General features: G+C 49.1%; 2 protein-coding genes across 2 annotated transcripts; one reads left to right on the top strand and one right to left on the bottom strand.

Moving 5' to 3' along the window:
- Positions 1-4,489: 4,489 nt before the first annotated feature.
- LOC134395712 (succinate--CoA ligase [ADP-forming] subunit beta, mitochondrial-like) lies at positions 4,490-5,890 on the bottom strand. Its single transcript, XM_063121877.1, has one exon. It carries the CDS (start codon positions 5,873-5,875, stop codon positions 4,490-4,492), a length of 1,386 nt encoding a protein of 461 aa, XP_062977947.1. The 5' UTR covers positions 5,876-5,890.
- A 5,364-nt stretch (positions 5,891-11,254) lies between these two features.
- Positions 11,255-12,634, top strand: LOC134396032 (succinate--CoA ligase [ADP-forming] subunit beta, mitochondrial-like). Its single transcript, XM_063122751.1, has one exon. It carries the CDS (start codon positions 11,255-11,257, stop codon positions 12,632-12,634), a length of 1,380 nt encoding a protein of 459 aa, XP_062978821.1.
- The last annotated feature ends 9,677 nt before the right edge of the window (positions 12,635-22,311 follow it).

Below are 22,311 nucleotides of genomic sequence, written 5' to 3'. Positions count from 1 at the left end.
GGGGAGGGGCACCTTTATACATTTTCGCCTTGGGGAGCAAAACGCCTTGGGGCAGCCCTGAGCACACCCTTGTCCATTCATGAAATGGCTGCTGTAGTGAGTTTGTTAAATATGGACTTCAAAATGCCGCCAAGAGACCTGTGTAGCCGAACACAGTGAGTGGATTTTAGCCGGCTGCAGCTGACAAGAGCAGGCCTCATTCCCTGGACGGGCCGCTGATGGTTAGGTCACCCTTTTCTCATAGAGTCTTATCTCAGAATGAGCTGGGAGGCTTTCACACCTAATAAGGTACCAAGGAAGGCAATTCGGTTTCCCTGCTTAAGTGCTTTGGGAGTCCTGTGAGAGAGGGAGCACACACACCCCAAGCTTCTTCTGAAAGTGGGGAGGGATGCAGCCTGTCAGCTCCTGAGCAGAGGAGCCTCGAAGATCCAATGCGCAGGCTTCAGGCTTCGGCCTCGCTTCAGGAAGAAGGGTGCACGCTACCAGCCTAGAGAACCAGCTGTGGTTCAAAGGGACAGCTCCTGTCTATCATGGGGCCCCCGATAAAGACCCAGCTATGAAAGCTTGATGTGAACTTGCTTTGAATGCATGTATTCTGCATCCATTTTCTATCAACGAACTGCCATCTGTTTGCCCAGGTGGCTTGTTTCTGACCTAGCAGAACTAGAACCCAACTCAACACAGCTACCATGGTAGGACCTGGCCAGTCACAAAACACTCAGTAACCAGAAAGCAAACTGGTGGAGCTAAAGCAAAAGTCACTTGCCCAAGAACGAAAGTCCAAGGCAGAGCTGAGGTTCAAGCTCCAAAACTAAAATCATTTTTAAAGACGTATCTTGCCGCCTTCTCTTGCTGTCTGCAGGAAAAGCGGCACGATAAAAACGGCCCAATGAATGGGCCACGTGGACGTTGTTTACTTCCTCTTTCTTCTCCGTGAGAAAGGGGAAGTGTTGTGCAACAGAAGTGGGAGAAGAGAAGCAACGATAGGAAACCATGATCTCCCCCCATTTGATGGAGCTCTAAATGAGTATCCATGCAATTATGGATTAAGATGTGGGGAAATGCATATTTCATGAGAATTCAGGAGACCGGGGGGAGGGGGGACCTCTCCTGCTTGGCATGGCTGTAGGCTACCTTCAGTAACAGATGCAGTATGTACACCAGTTGCTGGAGACCCTCTTGCCTGTGTACAACAGCTGCTGGGGAACATGGGCAGGAGGGTGCTGTCGCACTGCTTGTGCTTTTCCTGTTGACTGCCAGTTGGCCACTGTGAACAGAGCGCTGGATTAGATGGTCCCTTGGCCTCACCCGGCATCAGGCCTCTTCTGATGTGTTACGTTCTAAACCACTTACGGATGGGACAAGGGCTCCCGGGGCATCCCCTCTCACAGGCAGTGCCTCCGCCATTGCCCACTCCTGCTTACAGAGAGCAGGAAGGTGGAGACAGCAACACCTTCCTTGTCCAGGAGAGGACTGCAGCACGTGGCATCTCTGCTTGTAGCAGCTCTGGGGACGTTGGCCACTAGAGCCACAGGGAAGCTGCTTGCCGGACGGTGCCTGTTAAGGGATGCAAAAGGGCGGTGGCCAGAGTGTTGCCTGGCATGTGCTTTAGAGAACACAGAATTGGTCTCAAACCAACTGCCCTGGCTTCCAAGTTGTTTCCAAGCCTTAAATGGCCCTAAAGCCCTAAATGGCTCAGGAGTAGAATGCCTGCAAGACCGTATCCTCCTCCGTGGATGTGCCCCTACTTGCAACCTTCACCAGAGATGCTGCTGTATGATATCATTCCTCAAATATACTTAAAAGGTTGTCACACAGAGGAGGGCCAGGATCTCTTCTCCATCCTCCCAGAGTGCAGGACACGGAATAACGGGCTCAAGTTAAAGGAAGCCAGATTCCAGCTGGACATCAGGAAAAACTTCCTGACTGTTAGAGCAGTACGACAACGGAATCAGTTGCCTGGTGAGGTTGTGGGCTCTCCCACACTAGAGGCCTTCAAGAGGCAGCTGGACAACCCTCTGTCAGGGATGCTTTAGGGTGGATTCCTACCTTGAGCAGGGGGTTGGACTCGATGGCCTTGTAGGCCCCTTCCAACTCTGCTATTCTATGATCCTATGATTCTATGTCCCACCACCAGGAGAAGGCTGGTCCACAGGACGTGGCGTTTTCTATAGCTGCACCCGAACTGTTGAACTCTCGCCAAGGGAGAGCAGGTTGGCGCCTTCCTTCTCTACTGAGCTTTCGGCAGGCACTGAAAACGGTACGGTTTTGCCGGGCCGTTGGTTTTTAATACTGTTTTGGCCTGTTTCAAGGAATGTTTTATTTCTGGATTTATTCGGTTTTTCTTGGATTTTATATAATTGTACACTGCTTTGAAAGCCCTGTGGTTGGCAGGAAAGCAGTTAATAAACATTTTAAATAAAAATAAGAGGTGGGTTACTCAGATAAATGGTGAACTGGAACCTGGTCACGTCACTGTTCCTCGCCATGCTGAGAGATCTCAAAAATACAGTGGGTTAGATAAAGCATCAGAGTGGCTACATGCCTGTGCTCTGCGCACGGCGCGTGTGCTCTCGCGGAAATTTCTTTCGCTGTGTTTTCTTTCGGGGTGTGTGTGTGTGTGTGTGTGTGTCTTTTCTCTCACTCTCTGCTTTTTCTCTGTATGTGAGAGGAAAAGATGCACATAAAGAGAAAAAGAAATGAGAGGGGTGCATTCCCAACAAATATGCCATGCCACACACACGCCCCACGGCAATTGTTCTTAGAATTCCGCCTATGCTCCAGGCCCAAGAGGGTGGCAGCCTTGCACTAGACCCATCGAAAACAGAAGAAGCTTTTGATCTCCTTTTCAGGGTGGCAGAGAGGGGTGGGCAGACCTAACGCTTGCTCCAGCTCATCCTCAACCATGATTTCTTAACCACCTCTCCCCCTCTTTTCAAAATATATCTTCTATGCTAACATAAGTTTTTCGACTAGTTAGTCCAAACCAGATCTCGTGACCCTATGAAAAGGAAGACAGGGCTCCTGTATCTTTAACAAGAATGTAGAAAAGGGAATTGCAGCAGGTGTCAATTGAAGTGGGCGAAATTCCCTCTTCATCACAACAGTAAAAGCTACACTAGCTAGAGTAGAGTGGCCAGATACCAAAGAGGGCAGGGCTTCTGCAGCTTTAACTGTTGTGATGAAGAGGGAATTTCACTCTCTTCAATTGACACCTGCTGAAATTCCCTTTTCTACATTACTGTTAAAGATACAGGAGCCCTGTCCTCCTTTTCATAGGGTCGGGCTGTGGCAGGGTGATTAGGATAACTGTTGATCTATACCCCACCGAGTGGGATGCTCAGATGTATTCACCTTCCTTCCAGAATATGGACATAGAATCATAGAATAGCAGAGTTGGAAGGGGCCTACAAGGCCATCGACTCCAACCCCCTGCTCAATGCAGGAATCCACCCTAAAGCATCCCTGACAGAGGGTTGTCCAGCTGCCTCTTGAAGGTCTCCAGTGTGGGAGAGCCCACAACCTCACCAGGCAACTGATTCCATTGTCGTACTGCTCTAACAGTCAGGAAGTTTTTCCTGATGTCCAGCTGGAATCTGGCTTCCTTTAACTTGAGCCCATTATTCCGTGTCCTGCACTCTGGGAGGATCGAAAAGAGATCCTGGCCCTCCTTTGTGTGACAACCTTTTAAGTATTTGAAGAGTGCTATCATGTCTCCCCTCAATCTTCTCTTCTCCAGGCTAAACATGTCCAGTTCTTTCAGTCTCTCTTCATAGGGCTTTGTTTCCAGACCCCTGATCATCCTGGTTGCCCTCCTCTGAACCCGCTCCAGCTTGTCTGCGTCCTTCTTAAATTGTGGAGCCCAGAACTGGACGCAATACTCTAGATGAGGCCTAACCAGGGCCAAATAGAGAGGAACCAGTACCTCACGTGATTTGGAAGCTATACTTCTATTAATGCAGCCCAAATAGCATTGGCCTTTCTTGCAGCCGTATCGCACTGTCGGCTCCTATTTGTTGCTCAGTCCCTTTCCAGAGCCACTATGTGGTTCATGGAGCCTTTTTCTGTGGGAGCCAAGCAGCAGATTTTGCAGTACCCAAAGCGCTTCAGAAATGTAATAAATAAAGCAACAAACAAACATGCATGCCCACGAGTCTAATAACATAGCATCCTAATTAATGTCAGACTTTTATTTGGAAGAAATATAGTTCCCAGCTCTTGTTGACAATACAGCTTCTCAAGAATGACTTCATTTTTGCAACTGCACACTGGGGGTGGGGGAAGGGGGGGCTGCAAGGAAGAACAAACATCAGCCATAAATACTTTCACATGAACAATGACCACGTTGGGGGGAAAACCCCAAATGCAGCCCTGCCTATGTGGCCATTAAAGCCGCCGCACAAGAAATGGGAGTTTGGGGCCGCGGTTGCAGAAAGCGTTTCTGAGCAGGGGGCCCTCGCTTCGGGGGCCTAAGCCAGGATCTTCCGACTCAGGAGGGCAACTGAAACTTGACGTCCACCTGGGCTTCTTTCGCTAAGATCATTATTTCGGACAGTTTCACAGCCATTTTGGCAGCTTTATCCAGGTCATCACAGGGAAGGATTTTCAGGCCGCTCTCGGCTATTAGCACTTTGGCGTCCTCGACGCGGGTGCCTTGTAGCCGGACAACGATCGGTATCTTTAGCTCCAAATCTTTGGCTGACATAATTATGCCGTGTGCAATGACATCACATCTCATAAGGCCCCCAAAAATATTGACTAGAATCGCCTGGACGTTTTCATTAGAAGTGATGAGCTTGAAGGCCTCCGTGACTTGTTCCACAGTGGCGCCACCCCCGACGTTGAGGTAGTTGGCCGGGGTGCCGCCGTGCAGCTTGATGATGTCCATGGTGGCCATGGCCAGGCCGGCGCCATTCACCAGGCAGCCGATGTTCCCGTCCAAAGCGATGTAGTTGAGCTCGGCGTTGGCCGCCTCCCGGTCCCTCTCGTCCAGCTGCGTCCAGTCCTGCAGTTCAAAGATCTTCCGCTGACGAAAAGCCGAATTGCTGTCAAAAATGATCTTGGCATCCATGCACATCACAGCCCCCGTTGAGTCCTCAACCATGGGGTTAATTTCCACCAAGATGGCGTCATACTTAATAAAGAAGTTGTAGATCTTAATCATGTTATCTGCTGCTTCGTGAACCAGCTGAGGAGGGAAGCCCATTCCCTGGGCGAGTGTCACGGCCTGCTCCATCCTGATGCCTTCCACAATATCCACGGGCTCCTTTATGATGGCCTCAGGGTTCTCCGCCGCCACATCTTCAATACGGACCCCACCCTGAGAGCTGCCGATGAGCACCGGGCCCTGAAATGACCTTTCCATGGTGATAGCAAAATAGTACTCTCTCCTAAGATATCGGCGCTCACAGATAAGCACTTGGTTGCATATCCGGCCCTTTTCTCCCGTCTGCTTGGTGAACAGCCGTTTGCCAATCATTTTGGAAGCGATCTCCCTGGCTTCCTCCGGAGAATAGACGATTTGCACTCCCCCTTTAAGGCCGCCTTCAAAGGTGCCTTTTTCCCGGCCACCGGTCAAGACCTGGGCCTTCACGACAAGGTCGTTCGTGCCGATTGCTCTTGCCACTTTGTAAGCCTCCTCGGGCGTCCTTGCGACCAGCCCGTAGGGAACAGGAATGCCAGCTTCTTTCAATAGTTTCATGCACAGGTATTCGTGCAGCGACAAGTCCCTCAGCTGCTGCTGCAGCAATGGCACGCCCTGAGTGGTATAATACCCTCGGTTTCCTCCAAGCACTTTAGCTGCGGCAGTCAAGGCCAACCAGCCGCCACCTCTCCCCACCAGCTTCGCCATGCTCACGGCACGCCTACAGATCATGGCACTGCACTTCCGTTCCCTTCCCAGGCTCTTCCTCCTTCCCGGCTCTTCTCCAACAGACCTTCCAACTGCCCTTGTAAGGAACAATTCCTCAAAGTTCTTCATCCAACTGTTCACAGGCTGCCTTCCGATTGGCCGAGGCAAAAGCTCCGTGACATCATCACCCGGACCAAGCAATCAGGCACGTCCTCATTGATACTTTCAGAGTTTTTCTACACAAGGTATTTATTGTGCAGTTTTGTCATTCCTTATTTACAATGGCTTTTGGGTTCATTAGACAACATTGCGACCATCCAGTTTCAGTTCTTTTTTTTAACAACACTTTCGTATGGGTTTTTAGAGTGGGGGAAATGGAGAATTATTTGTGAAAACGAAAGGAAATTATTTTCCTACTTGTGTAATTGCAGTACTCCACTACAGCACATTGCCACCTAGAGGTTATATAGCAGAAAAGCAGGATAGGAAAAGCTCTTCTTGTAGAGATCGGATCTCAATTCTGCAAAGAAACCAAAAGTAGGTACAACGGATTAGCAACCACGTGTAGAAAAGCTCTCAATAAGGATATAGGACCTATGGAATTTATGGGTTGGATCCAGATTTAGTCATATTTTGAGAGGGCTCACTGAAATCAATGGGACAAGTTAGTCATGAGTAACTTAACTTAAGCCCTACTGATTCCATCAGCCCCACATGTGCATAACTGGTTAGAACCATAAATTCCAATTGCAGGCAGATACTTCGCCCTTATCCTGGAAGCAGCCTGATTTATGTATTTATTTTCAGGGTCTGAGCAGCTTTTCCTTTTCCTTCCCCCCCCTTTCCTTTTTTGAAGCCTGTGGCAACATCTGGCAACATCTGCCTGTGTCACTGTGGGATTCCCCACCACCAGAGTCATTTCTGCTCCTGATAACATTTGCTACAACTGTGCTAAACCTGGAGGTTTGCTTGTTTTCAATCTTAACTCTAAAAACTTTCCCTCAAAAGGATCTTTTGAATTTAATTTTTAAAAAGGTAACTATGACTTTCACTGGATAAGATGTGCTGTCATCAGCTCATATCTCCAAGCACTGAGACGTTCCAGGGGCCCAACATTTGCCTGGGCTTCGTTCCCTTTGGAAGGGGGTCACCGGGCCTTATTGGCGTTTTGTTACATTTGCATTTAATATTTCCATTTTAAAACAAATATACAGGCTGAGCATGCGTGGAGACGCAGCATAAAAACCAGGCTCCAGGGGAGAGAGCCGGTGCCCAGCAAATACAGCCAGCTTATAGAGTCCTAACCTGAGTTCTCTTTGACCCTGTTCAGAAGACACCTTAAACCACGGTGATATAAGGGCCATAGCTAGACCTCAGGTTTATCCCTGGATCGTCCAGGGGGCAAACCTGTTCATCTAGGTGACACACAGGGGATCCAGTGCTCAGGCAGGGGCGAACCCTGGATGATCCCAGGATAAACCTTAGGTCTAGCTGTGGCTAAGGTGTTGTCTGAACAGGGCCTTTGTCTCTGTGCCTTTCTCACGCTCTTCTCTTTCGCTGCCATCTCATTTTTTTTTTCTCTACAGAACATTCCCGAAATGGTCCTGCACCAACAAGCAATTGTCTGTTTTTGTTCCAATGGCAACGTATTATCTGGTGTTTTACCTAACAAAAGGATGTGTCTGGCAGGGCCTAGGCAGCAGCTTTGATCAAATTCAAGCTTTTCTACATGAAGCATTTATTGTGCGCTCATCATTCCCTATTCATGGTGGTTTATGGATTCTTTAGAGAATGTTGTGACCCTCCAATTTTGCTTATGTTTTTAAACAGCACTTTCAGCAAGTTTTTTTTAGAGCAGGGGAAGTGCTGTATTATTTGTGAAAGTGAATGCTTTTTCCACTTGTGTAATTGCACTGTTCTGTTATACCACGGTGCTACTAAGAAGTTATGTAGGAAAGGAAACACTCTTCATGGCGTGCTTGGAACTCAGTTCTGTGATGAAATCAAAAGTACATACAGAGGATTAACAGCCTTGTGTAGAAAACTCCATAAATAGAGTTCTGACCCATCAAATCTCTCCTGTTCAATCCACCACCCACCACCACATCCCATTAAAATAGCAATACATTTGGAAAGAACCGCTTGGAAACTTTCCTGTCTGCGCAATGGGGATTTCTCTACATTTCAGATCTCAGAACATGCCAACAGTTAGTCAGTCAGCACCTATACAGATAATGCATCAATTCAGTGGTCATAGTTTCAACTAGAAAGTGTGATAGAGGCAGGGAGAGATTTCATCTTGCCTAAGAATGTAATGTGCCAAGGGATAAAGATGGCTTCTCTGCCAAAGGGTGGCTAGAGGTGGCTACAGGCCAGATTTGTGTTCCTTAATGGTGGATTAATTTTCTGAGCGCAAAGATTACTGCAGACGCTGACGGCAGCCAGGAAATCAGAAGACGTTTACTTCTTGGGAGGAGAGCAATGACAAATCTTGATAAAATAGTTAAGAGCAGAGACACCACACTGACAACAAAGGTCCGCATAGTTAAAGCAATGGTCTTTCCCGTAGTAACCTATGGCTGCAAGAGCTGGACCATAAGGAAGGCTGAGCGAAGGAAGATCGATGCTTTTGAACTGTGGTGTTGGAGGAAAATTCCAAGAGTGCCTTGGACTGCAAGAAGATCCAACCAGTCCATACTCCAGGAAATAAAGCCAGACTGCTCACTTGAGGGAGTGGTATTAAAGGCAAAACTGAAGTACTTTGGCCACATAATGAGAAGACAGGATACCCTGGAGAAGAGGCTGATGCTAGGGAAAGTGGAAGGCAAAAGGAAGAGGGGCTGACCAAGGGCAAGATGGAGGGATGATATTCTGGAGGTGACAGACTTGACCTTGGGGGAGCTGGTGGGGGCAACGGCCAACAGAAAGCTCTGGCGTGGGCTGGTCCATGAAGTCACGAAGAGTCGGAAGCGACTGAACGAATAAACAACAATGGTGGACATCATGTCCTAGGAGACAAAGGAAAGAACTTTCAACCAATGAATCATCGAATGTAACCTATGACTCATTGAGATTGTGCACCTTAACTTGCAAATTGAATGTAATTTAACTTGCTAACCCCGTCCTGACCAATCAAGGGGTTAGAAAGAAAGTAACACCCCCTGTGTAATCAGAGCATATATATACTGTAAGGTTCCTTTGTCCTGGGTGCCTCCATTTTGTAGAACCGGAGAGCACCCCACCCACCCCTTACTGCAGTATCGGAAGTAAATGGATTAAGAGCATTCTCCAGCCTCGTGTGTTTGGGGACAACAAGTGCTGCTAAATTGGTTGAAGAAAACTGCAATGCCAAAACTGGATCCTGTGGGAGGGCTGGATTAGGACCCCTAACCCCACCCCCAGTGACTCCTTCTGTCAACTGCTTATCTCACTGGACATGTGGCATGATTGATTCAGCAAATTTAAACAGGTGTTGATCCGTTTTCATATAAAGCAGGGGGGTCTACCCTTCACACAAGGAACATGTGAACCCCTCCCCTCCCTCTGCCCAGCTCCAACACATTTTGCTGATGACGGCAAATTATTTAGGATTGTTAAAACACAAAGGGATGGTGAACAGCTCCAAAGGGATCTCTCCCAGCTGGTTCAATGTAAGCAAGTGTAAAGTGTTGCAGCACATTGGGGCAAAAAACCCCAGTATAACCTGATTGGAGCTAGCAGTGATTGACCAAGAAAGAGATCTTGGGGTTGTGGTGGAAAAGCGCAATGACAATGTCCACCCTGTGTGCAGGCGCTGTAAAGAAGGCAAACTCCATGTTAGGCATGATGAGGAAAGGAATTGAGAATAAAGCGGCCAGTATCATACTGCCTTTATACAAATCTATGATGCCACCACACTTAGAATACTGGGTACAGTGCTGGTCACCACACCTAAAAAAGGATATTATAGATCTGGAAAAAGTTCAGAAAAGGGCAACTAAAATGATTAAGGGGCTGGAGCATCTCCCCTATGTGGGAAGGTTACAAAGCTGGGATTATAGAATCATAGAATCATAGAATAGCAGAGTTGGAAGGGGCCTACAAGGCCATCGAGTCCAACCCCCTGCTCAATGCAGGAATCCACCCTAAAGCATCCCTGACAGAGGGTTGTCCAGCTGCCTCTTGAATGCCTCTAGTGTGGGAGAGCCCACAGCCTCCCTAGGTAACTGGTCCAATGTCGTACTGCTCTAACAGTCAGGAAGTTTTTCCTGATGTCCAGCTGGAATCTGGCTTCCTTTAACTTGAGCCCGTTATTCCATGTCCTGCACTCTGGGAGGATCGAGAAGAGATCCTGGCCCTCCTCTGTGGAACAACTTTTTAAGTATTTGAAGAGTGCTCTCATGTATCCCCTCCATCCTCTCTTCTCCAGGCTAAAAAGGCCCAGTTCTTTCAGTCTCTCCTCATAGGGCTTTGTTTCCAGACCCCTGATCATCCTGGTTGCCCTCCTCTGAACACGCTCCAGCTTGTCTGCGTCCTTCTTGAATTGTGGAGCCCAGAACTGGATGCAATCCTCTAGAGGAGGCCTAACCAGGGCCGAATAGAGAGGAACCAGGACCTCACGTGATTTGGAAGCTATACTTCTATTAATGCAGCCCAAAATAGCATTGGCCTTTCTTTCAGCCATATCGCACTGTTCTCCTATTCAGCTTGTGACCTACAATTCCAAGATCCTTCTCGTTTGTAGTATTGCTGAGCCAAGTATCCCCCATCTTGTAACTGTGCATTTGGCTTCTATTCCCTAAATGTAGAACTTGGCATTTATCCCTATGAAATTTCAGCTTGGAGTTTGATTGTTCAGCTTGGAGTCTGCCTTCTTTAGAGCAGCCACACACTTAGCTGACATTTTCACTGTGCTGACCACTACAACCCCAAGATCTCTTTCTGACCATGCCCACGCTGCCTAGGGAATCTCTCTGGGCTGGTGGTGCTTGGTTTCATGCGTCACCACTCCAGGTCTGCTTGGTACCTCTTTGGGGGCCAAATTGAAGTGCCTTAAGATGAGTGACGGCCCACCCCAGGGTGGAGCCAGCAAGTGAAGGGCGCTGGCATCCCCCCAGCCCTTCTGTCTCCCTCCTGCTCACAGGCAGCCCTCCTGCTCTGAGCCCATCACCACCCATGATCGCCTAGGGGGATTTGCTCGACCACAAGGGAGACCAGCCAAAGCCCAAAGATCAGGCTGCAGCCCTTCTATGCGCGGTCAGGGCGATGATGTCATGGAATCTTTGCTACCCTGGCCAATGGGAAGCCGGGCTGCAAACAGTTGGAGAAGGAACTTTAGGACATCTTTTTCCCGAGGTCAGTTAGAGACTGTTGGAGAAGGGCTGGGAAGGAGGCAGTGCTGACAAGGGCCTGGAAGCCGGCGCCATGACCTGCAACTGGGTGGTGGGAATGGCAAAGCTGGTGGGGAGAGGCAGTGGCCAAGCAGCCCTGAGCACTGCGGCCAGGGTGCTCGGGGCCAGCCCAGGATTCTCTCCTGGCCACAGGCTTCCAGCGCAGCAGCAAAGGAACTTGTCGCTGCATGAATACCTGAGCATGAAACTATTGAAAGACGCTGGCATTTCCGTTCCCCATGGATTGGTTGCAAAGACGCCGGAAGAAGCTTACAAAGCGGCAAAGGAGATCGGGTCAGAGGACCTGGTGGTCAAGGCCCAGGTTTTAGCTGGTGGCCGGGGGAAAGGCACCTTTGAAGGGGGCCTCAAAGGAGGGGTGAAGATCGTCTCTTCCCCCGAAGAGGCCAGGGACATGGCCTCCCAAATGATTGGCAAACGGCTGTTCACCAAGCAGACAGGAGAGAAGGGCCAGATATGTAACCAAGTGCTCATCTGTGAGCGCCGATATCCAAGGAAAGAGTACTATTTTGCCATCGCCCTGGAAAGGGCGTTTCAGGGCCCGGTGCTCATTGGCAGCTCTCAGGGTGGGGTCAACATCGAAGAGGTGGCTGCCGAGGACCCTGCGGCCATCGTGAAGGAACCCGTGGATATTGTGGAAGGCATCCGGAAGGAGCAGGCCCTGGCGCTCGCCCAGAGAATGGGCTTTCCCATGAAGGTGGTCGATGAAGCCGCCGATAATATCGTTAAGCTCTATAACCTCTTCATCAAGTTCGACGCCCTCATGATCGAAATTAACCCCATGGTTGAGGACTCAACGGGGGCAGTGTTGTGCATGGATGCCAAGATCAATTTCGACAGCAATTCGGCGTTCCGTCAGAAGCAGATCTTTGAACTGCAGGACTGGAGCCAGGAGGATGAGAGGGACCGGGAGGCGGCCAGGGCGGAGCTCAACTACGTGGGGCTGGACGGGAGCATCGGCTGCCTGGTGAATGGCGCCGGCCTGGCCATGGCCACCATGGACATCATCAAGCTGCACGGCGGCACCCCGGCCAACTTCCTCGACGTCGGAGGTGGCGCCTCGGCGGAACAAGTTAAAGAGGCCTTCAAGCTGATTACGTCGGACGCGCGAGTCCAGTCCATCCTGGTGAATATCTTTGGGGGCATCATGCGATGTGACGTTATTGCGCAAGGGATCATTCTGGCGGCCACAGAGTTGGAGCTGAAAATACCGGTTGTCGTGCGGCTCCAAGGGACGCAAGTGGAGGACGCCCGGGCTTTAATCGCGGACAGCGGCCTGAAAATCCTTCCCTGTGATGACTTGGATAAAGCCGCCAAAATGGCCGTGAAGCTCTCTGAAATTATGACCTTAGCGAGGCAGGCCTGTCTGGATGTTCAGTTTCAGTTGCAAGCCTGATTCATAGTGGCCCGGCTTGTGCTCCCCAAACGCCCGTGTGGTGTTCTGTTTTCTAGAGTTTATTCTACCTTCTCCTCTCAGCCCCATTTTTGTGTGGAGGCTTCCATTTCTTCGTAAGCGCACGTGTGTCTGGTTTCTAGCTGATGTTGGTTTACTCTTTATGTAAAAGTCTCGTATTGCTAATATTTATCCTTAGCAGCCACCTCCCTTACAGCTGCAAAGATGTTTAGAGCTGCAAAAATGAAACCATTGTTGATAAACATGTCCTACATTTCTTCCAAATAAAAGTCTAGCATTAACTGGAATATTGTATTTGCCTCCATCATTACTGGACTTGTGTCATGGGAGGATGTAGGACAGCGGTTTCCATGTCTGCAGTGTGCCGTTCACAGATTGTTGTGAAAAGAGGCCGTAAAAAGAAGCCAGGAACCTCATCGTCGCAGAGAGAGAGAGAGTTCACAGAGGACTGTGATGAAATGAGCATTGATTATATCTGTATTCTGCAGTAGGGGAAATAAACTTGACTGTCCACATGGTGTGTGTGTGTGTGTGTGTGTGGAGTGTATTTTACACTCAGAGCTGTCTGAATTATTGAATTGCTACAACATGTCCTGTACCAGTTCATGAAGTTTAGTTTAATTTAAAAGCACTATATAAATATATATGGATTATTTCTTACCAGAGACAGAGCAAACATTTAACAAGCACAAAGAAAAGAGAAAGACCGTCACGGAGAAGAAGGAGGTGGTGGTGAATCCGTAACCGTAAATAATCTTTGCACAACAGTCTGCACCAATGTAATGTTTCCACAGCAAATGTTGCCGTCGCATAAAGACATAGAAGTATTTCCCCTGCTTTAAATCTCTCCCCAAAGCAAAGAGAGAGAAATGCATCTTGCTGAAAAGGGTCTGGAGAGGGACGACTTTCTGAAATGATGCTGTTGTAGATTTTAGGAGCGCAGAAATGTAAAACGCCAGAATTTTGCATCAAGGAAGCGGGAGATGTTGTGCTGAGCAGGGAGCAGCCCCAAACATGTGCAGGCTCTCCTCCTCCTCCTCCTCCTCCTCCTTGGGAAGAGGGCCGTTCCGCTGGCGTGGGCTGGGTCTCCGTCCTCGCCTTTCCTCCTCGCTACCACGGGCACCACCACTGCTGTGGGCGGCCTCTTCTTGTTCCTCTCCTCTCAGCACGGCTACAGCTGCTCTGGAGAAGAGCAGAGTATTATGTGGTGAATTACTTGTAAACATCAGTAGGTGTGTGCACACGAGAGAAAGGAAGTAGCTCTACTAGTACTCTCGTTCAGTTCCCAGCAGCATTCTCCTCTGCATCCCTGCACAGAATTTACGACTCTGGGCGCTTCCAGACGAGGCTTTTATTGCCTCGTCTGACGCATTCACGGGATTTTGTGGTGGGTCTGGATGACGTCTTCCACTCATCAGCCTCCTGTTTCCCGACTCCTGGGCCCACCTTGTTTCTTGCTGCAGAAAACCTACAAAGGAAAAAAAATGTGGCACTGGTGCACAGTGCCTTCTGGCTGGCAGCATGGCGTGGCCCCTGCCCGGAAGCCCCCTTTCCCTCGGACGCAAGGGTTTGGCGGATCCCTCCTGCCAAGCAGAGGGGGCTGCCACTGCCGCCGCCACTGCCTTCCCCCTCCCCCTCCCCGGGCCTGTGACACTCCCGTGATCACATCCATATTTACTTTCACGAGGGTTCAGTGGGGCTGAATCCCACATCAATATGCGCAGGGTTGCCTCTTTTCTTACAGCACAGCTTCTTCCTGTCCAACATCAGGGCAATGCCTGGAACCAGGAGAAGGAGCTCAGCCTTAGGCTCTTTCTGATGAGGGGGGGGAATGATCCTCCACACAGCCCTTCCCTGACTGGGAAAGCCCACTTGCAGAAAAGCCTGGCCCCTGGCCCAAATATCGAGAGGACGATCCCCTCGGCACTTTGGCCAGTGACCAAAGGATGTCAGGACCAGGGCCAAGGCCCAGCCTGTGGAGGGCAACATGGGTGGGTGGGTCATGCAGCCTGAAATCAGTTCTCTGCCCTGCCTCCAAGCCTCCAGATGACCACACACTCACTGTCACACTCACACACACACAGAAGCCTTCTCTTCCCTCAGGCCAGGAAAGGCCCCATTGTGGCAGGACATTTCATGGCGCCTTGCCAATGAATCCATTCCGCTACTGACCCCTGGGTTCCAGCTGGCTGAACTCGGGTCAGCAGAGAACACCGGATAGAGGCAGCCCACGCGGGGCCTGAAGTTCTCTCATCTGCCAGGGCAGAAGGCAGAAGCCGCAGCTGTCGACCGGACGGAGGAACCCCTTTTTTCACAGAATAGGGAGAAACCGGTGATGGGTTTCGGTTCAGTAATTTGTTATAGGTGAATAGGTGGAGGTGGCGTCACAGAAATGTAGATGATGTTACAATCGCGTAAGTTTAATATGGTGTGTTTCCAACTTGCTCTCTTTTTTAAAAAATGAAAAGATGTTTGATTACATACCTTTTGTTCAGAGGAAGGCAACCAGGATGATCAGAGGTCTAGAAACAAAGCTCTATGAAGAGAGACTGAAAGAACTGGGCATGTTTAGCCTAGAGAAGAGAAGATGGAGGGGAGACATGATAGCACTTCTCAAATACTTAAAAGGTTGTCACACAGAGGAGGGCCAGGATCTCTTCTTGATCCTCCCAGAGTGCAGGACACGGAATAATGGGCTCAAGTTAAAGGAAGCCAGATTCCAGCTGGACATCAGGAACAACTTCCTGACTGTTAGAGCAGTACGACAATGGAACCAGTTACCTAGGGAGGTTGTGGGCTCTCCCACACTAGAGGCCTTCAAGAGGCAGCTGGACAAGCATCTGTCAGGAATGCTTTAGGGTGGATTCCTGCATTGAGCAGGGGGTTGGACTCGATGGCCTTGTAGGCCCCTTCCAACTCTGCACTTCTATGATTCTATGATTCTATGAAATTGCTCTTTGCTTTGAATGGCTGCTTTCTTTCCTTGAAAAATCACATTTTTAGCAGTGGATTACAGGCAAACCACTGCAACGTTGTGTCTGAAGTTTGGCACACATGAGCACATCCAGGGCATCTGTAAGGTCACCAACTTTCATATTTCTATGTTGAAAAATAAAAAAGTTATAGGCGTTTATTTTTTTCAATGCAAGTCTATAGGGAAATGAAAGAAACGAATGATTCGGACGTCCGAATCTCAATTTGGATTCAGATCCGAGGTGAGGTGGTCTGGGTCTGAATCGATCCGAATCGAATTGGGCTCGATTCAGAAAATCCGAATCAAGACCCAAAGTGAATCAGGGGGTCTGCGCACAGCCCTAGATTCTCCATCCACTTTTATCTTGGGCCACATATCCTGGCATGGAGGTTTCAATCATTAGCATATTTTGTTTTTCTAAGAGCTTTTCTACATGAGGCATTTATCAGGCACTTGTCATTTCCTACTCAAGGTTATTCAAGGGTCCTTTACACCCTCCAGTTTCAAACAACACTTTCAGTGAGGGTTTTTTTAGAGCAGGGAAAATGGGGTGTTATTTCTGAAAGCAAAAGAAACCACTTTTTTCACTTGTGCTGCTCCATCAAGGCACCAAAAAAGTCAGGTTGCTTACCTGTAACTGTAGTTCTTCAAGTGGTCATCTGTGCATTCACACTGATGGGCTCTGCGCCTGCGCGGAGACCAACCGAGAAACTTCCATAGCCTAGAGTTTTGGCGGGAACCCCTCCCCCTCCTATATATATATATATATACGTGGGGTTCCCGCCCTAATCCCTCAGTTTCTAGGAGACCGACATTGTGGCCTGCCTGACCGAGAGATGTATGATGTTGACATGATAACCCAAAATCAACAAGATAGGATAGTAAAGGTGGAAATGGGAATGACCTGACCTCGAGAGGATAGGAATAACATGGTATCGAGAGGAGGAGAGGGTACGGGAAACATCGGTATCGACGGTGTAATATCTACCCTTAATTGAATAGAAGGATGTACATATGTATATAAACGACACAAGAGGGGTTGGAGGGTGGGTTGTGTGAATGCACAGATGACCACTCGAAGAACTACAGTTACAGGTAAGCAACCTGACTTTCTTCTTCGTGGTCTCTGTGCATCACACTGATGGGCGTTTAGCAAGCTGACCTACCTTGGAGGAGGGTCAGTGTCGTTAGTGAAGAATTTCAGACAAAACGGCTCGGCCGAAGGCGCAGTCCTCTCTGGCACGATAGTGTCTTATGAACGTGGAGGGTTTAGCCCAGGTAGCTGCTTTGCAGAGGGCGGGTAATGAAACCCCTTTTCCAAAGGCGACTGAGGTTGCCACTGCTCTCGTAGAGTGGGCTTTAACCTGTACCGGTACAGGTAGGTGAGCAATCTCGTAAGCAAGCTTGATGGTTTGGACAACCCAAGCAGCTATTCTTTGTGATGAGATGGGTAATCCCTTCGATTTTCCAGTCTAGGTGACTTTCGAAATGGTTCCGTTCTGGCTTTGTAGAAAGCTAAGGCTCGACGTACATCTAGGGTGTGCATGGTACACTCTAGCGGTGTTGTCGGCGATTGAAAGAAGGAGGGTAGAATAATATCCTGCCCCAAGTGAAAGTCTGATACCACCTTTGGTAGGAAAGTCACATCTGGGCATAAAGTAGCTTTGTCTTTATGGAACGCTAAATAAGGTGGATCTATTCTTAGAGCAGCTAACTCTCCTGCTCTTCGTGCCGATGTTATTGCAATTAAGAACGCCACTTTAAAGGAGAGCAGCTTCAAATTGGCTGTTGCTAGAGGTTCGAATGGAGGTTTTGTAAGGGAGTGGAGAACCACCGAGAGACTCCATGTGGGAACTATTGATCGCGATGGGCCCATAGTGTTCTTTAATCCCTTTAGAAAACTTTTCACTAGTGGATGTGTAGTTAAAGGTGGATTGTTGTGACGGCTAGTGTAAGCTGCAATCGCTGCTAGATACACCTTTAAAGAGTTTGGTTTGAGACCGTCTTGGTGTAAGGTATATAGAAATTGCAAAATGTCCGTGACCGAAGGGCGTAGCGGGTCGAAGCTAGATTTGCAGGCAAACCTGGAGAAACGTTTCCACTTTGCTAGGTACGATCGTCGAGTATTGGATTTCCTAGACTCTAATATGATATTTTGAATGGGAGCGGGAAGCGTGTCTGGGGCTACCGCCTGATTCTCCATGCCGTGAGTCCCAGGGTGTCCAGGTTGGGATGCCTGACTCTGCCTTGTTGGATTGTTAGTAAATCCAGCCGTTGGGGAAGTCGATGATAACTGTTCTTTGAGAGGAGAAGTAGCCTAGTGAACCACGGCTGGCGTGGCCACCAGGGTGCAATGAGGATGCAGTTCGTGTTGTCGTGTTCTATCTTCGATAAGACTCTGACGATGAGGGGAAAGGGAGGAAAGAGGTAAAATAATGTTCCTTCCCACTTCATGTTGAAAGCATCTCCGAGGGACCCTGGACTGGTCCCTGCTCGGCTGCAAAAATTTTGACATGCAGCATTGTGGTGTGTTGCGAATAGGTCTAATGTTGGCATCCCCCATTTCGTGAATATGTTCGTTAGAATGTCGGAGTGAAGTGTCCATTCGTGTGTTGTGGAGGGGGAGCGGCTCAACTGGTCGGCAAGAACATTGTCCCGGCCCACTATATATACTGATGTGAGGTATATGTGGTTGACGATGCACCATTGCCAGATCTTTATTGTGAGGTGCAGAAGACGGGTAGAGCGCGTTCCTCCCTGTTTGTTTAGGTAGAAGACTACCGTTGTGTTGTCTGATGCGACCGTGATGTGCTGGTTTTGAAGTACGGTAACAAAGGCTTTCAGCGCTCTCTGTACCGCTAGTAATTCCAAGTAGTTGATATGGTTGAGTGCTTCGGCTCTCGACCACCGTGATTGGACGTTTAGGGGGCCGCAATGTGCTCCCCAACCTGACAGGGAGGCATCTGTTACCACAGTTTTGGTAGGTGCTGGTACTTGGAAGGGTAGTCCCTGGATGAGGTTGTCCAGGTTCTCCCACCAGTTTAGGGACCGTTTTACTTCTGTAGGTATCCGAAGGATGAGGCGCTGGTCGTCGCGTTGGTTGTCGTATGCCCGTAGGAACCAGTTTTGCAATTGTCTCATGTGGAGCCTTGCAAATTGCACCACAGCGGTCGTTGCTGCCATGTATCCTAATAGTTTTTGAACCGTATGAGCAGTAGTTGTTTGTCGACAGCGAAGTTTCTTTGCTAGGGCTGCGAAACTTCGAGCCCTGTGTTTCGGAAGGTAGACTCAGCCAGTGATGGCGTCGATATCTATACCGATGAAGCGAGTGGTGCGAGTGGGCTGAAGGACAGACTTTTCTATATTTACGCACAATCCAAGGTCTTCCAGGAGTTGGAGAGTGGTGTTGAGATTTTGCTGGAGTTGGTGGAATGTTTTTGCTACCAGCAGCCAGTCGTCTATATATGGGTAGACTTGTATGCCTTGTACTCTTAGATGCGCGCATACCACGGTCATGCATTTGGTGAAGACGCGTGGAGCCGCTGCCAATCCGAACGGGAGAACTAGGAACTGGAAAGACTGGTTCCCTATAGCAAACCGTAGGTATTGTTGGCTGTCCTGTCTTATGGAAATATGGAAATAAGTGTCTCTGAGGTCTATAGTGGTGAACCAGTCTCCTTTGGCTAGCAATGGGGTTATCTGTGCGAGAGTGACCATCCTGAACTTCTGAGTCGTGATGAATCTGTTGACGTTTCTGAGGTCTAAGATCAGCCTGAGGCCCCCGTCCTTTTTCGGGACCGTGAAGTACCTTGAATAGAACCCTGTGTCTATTTCGTGCTGGTATAGAAGGCGAATGGCGCCCTTTTTTAGTAGGGTTTGTACTTCTTGTGTGAGTGTTGGCGATGGTTTGGTCACCTTTATTCCCGAAAAAGGAGGGGGATCATTGAATTCCCGAAAAAGGAGGGGGATCATTGAATTCGATCATGTAGCCTGATTCTACGATGGTGAGAACCCACTTGTCGGTGGTGATGGTTTCCCACGTGTGTAGATAGTTTGAGAGATGGCCATCGAAGAAAAAGGAGTGTCTGGTTAGCCACTGGAGGTGAGAGTCATTGGCGCTGCTTCTTTGGGGGTTCCTGTCGTTTGCGGTAGGACTGGTATTTCCCTGTGCTGTATTGTCTTTTTCCTTGCTGTGGCTGCTGTTGTTGGCGAAAGGTGCGGTCCGTACGGAATTGGGTAGCTGGTTGGTATTGTTGTCGGTACCAGGGGCGTTGCTTAAATGGTTGTAGTGCTTGTGTCAGACCCATTTTCCTAGCAGTAGTGCGGGCCTTTTGCACGGAATCCATGGTGTCGTCTGTAGTAGCATGGAATAGTCCCAGTCCATCGAACGGAAGGTCTTCTATTCTCGTTCGTGCCTCTTGAGTTAAAGAAGTGGATCGCAGCCAGGCGTGCCTGCATAATGCAATAGCAGCCATCATAGTCCTGGTGTCGCAGTCTGTCTGATGCATGGCGGAATGGATCTGTAATTTGGCGAGTTTGGATGCTTCGCTCTGAAAAGACTCTGGCTAGGTCCCTTCGGTCTTCAGGGAGGTCATCACAAAGTGCCCCTATCTTCTCCCATAAGAAGAGTTGATATCGGGCCATGGTAGTCTGGTAATTGGCCACTCTCACACTTAGTGACGTTGATGTATAAATACAGCGTCCCATGAAGTCCAACCGTCTACCCTCCTTATCGACCGGGGAGGTGTGGATTCTGTGAGATTTTCCTTGGGCCAACTCCACTATTACTGAGTTAGGTGGCGGGTGTTTCAAAAGAAAAGCCGCATCTGCTTCTTGCACTTTGTACATATTCTCTAGCTTCTTGGAGGCTGGAGTTAGAGAAGAAGGGTTTTTCCACGATTGTTGTGCAGTTTGCAATAAAGTAGGGAGGTATGGTATCGTTACTGATGTCACGCTTTCTGTTGTGATTGCATCAAAAACAGGGTCCTTAGGTCTTTCTATTTGTTTTTGTACTTCTAGTCCCAGTGGGCCATTCGAAGAATGTGGTCGGAGAAGTTGATGACGTCTTGTGGAGGTGAAACGGGTTCCTGTGAACCTACAGCTGCATCTGGGGATGGTGTTGATGGAGCGACCGATAGCTCCAATGGGGAGTCGGATTCGTAATCATCGGAGGGAGACCCAGGGGAGTCTATGTAAGGCTGTCGACGCTGGAGGGCGCTGTTTGCAATTGCAGGTAAGTTGTGTTGTCTTGACTTGACCGTGGTACAGTCACATGATCGTCATGTGGTCTGTGCCTCGGTGGTGGTAAGCGGTCCGATCTGGATGGAGGCTGAGGAGGAGGCATAACATGGTCGTCCTGCCTATGCCTGGATGGTGATCTGGCATCAGGCGTGTGTCGAGGAGGGTATCTGCTGGACTCGTATTCATAACGAGGAGGGTGATAATATTCCCAAGGGGGGTATTCCCTTCTGTAGTTGTATGCGGAATACTCGGATGATCTGTCCCACTCCGTGTGAGGGGATCTAGATCTATCGGTACGGTATCGAGACCGTTCAGTTCCTCGTTCCATCCCTCTCTCCGGCATATCGGAGGCTAGGGGTTGTTGCCTCTCAGGTGAGGTGATTGCTGTAGCCTGTATAGGGAGGCTCGTTGGCACGGATTCGACGAGTTCTCCTTCAGGGATCGAGGCGGTAGGTACAACGTTCTGTACCGAGGGTTTTAACTGAGGTGGTACGGCTATCGGTGTCGAAGGTATCGGTGGCGACGGAATTGGCGTTGATGGGCGTGCTTGTGGAGGGGATGGATTCTGTTGCTCAGTGCGCTTCTTCTTCCTTTGTGGGTCCAAATGTTTAGTTTTTTTGGACTTTTTAGAGAGATGTTTTAAGGACAGTAGTCATTTAGGAGTAGTTGGTTCTTGCGTGAGAGTTGGATCAGAAGTCGATTTAGATGGAGAAACTTGTATGATTCTCAAGCTGTGTTGTGCAGCTGATAGATCATCTGATCTAGTTGCAGTTGAGGCCGAAGTAGGCTTCATTTTTGGAATTGTTTTTGTCTTTTTGGGGTGGGCGTCCACGGCTCGGAGGGCGTTATCCCAAAGGAGCGAGCGTAAGCGATCTGCACGATGCTTTCTGGTTTGTCTAGTAAAGGCCATACAATGGTGGCACGTATCTACAACATGGCCTTCACCAAGACATAAAACGCAGGGAGAGTGTCCGTCGGAGGGGGGGAGTTTGCTCCCGCAGCAGACACACTTGCGGAAAGGAGCCTTGACAGCCATGCGCCAAGGCCCCGCGATCAGAGATCGCAAAATAAACGTCCGAGGAAACAAATAAACGCAAATTGAAAGAAAGAAATAAGAGAAGATAGAAAGGTGGAACAGAACTATTATTTAAACTCTAAGCGCTGCTGAAGCAGAGAAAGCCCTAAGTTGGTCTACCACAATGGCGGTCAACGAAGAACTGAGGGATTAGGGTGGGAACTATATGGGAGGGGGAGGGGTTCTCGCCAAAACTCTAGGCTATGGAAGTTTCCCGGTTGGTCTCCGCGCAGGCCCATCAGTGTGAATGCACAGAGACCACGAAGAAGAATGTGCGTCTACCATTTGTCTCACAGCAACACTGAGAAGCCACTGAAGACAAAGAGTCAAATAAAAACACACCTGGACCTGACAGCCCCCTAGACCCTC

Source organism: Elgaria multicarinata, chromosome 1 (assembly GCF_023053635.1).
Source record: "Elgaria multicarinata webbii isolate HBS135686 ecotype San Diego chromosome 1, rElgMul1.1.pri, whole genome shotgun sequence".
Taxonomy (NCBI): Eukaryota; Metazoa; Chordata; class Lepidosauria; order Squamata; family Anguidae; genus Elgaria; species Elgaria multicarinata.
This window is presented reverse-complemented; position numbering and strand designations above follow the sequence as displayed.

Coding starts and splice junctions, on each gene's coding strand:
- LOC134395712 (XM_063121877.1), bottom strand. CDS start 5,875: ATGATCTGTAGGCGTGCCGTGAGCATGGCGAAGCTGGTGGGGAGAGGT.
- LOC134396032 (XM_063122751.1), top strand. CDS start 11,255: ATGACCTGCAACTGGGTGGTGGGAATGGCAAAGCTGGTGGGGAGAGGC.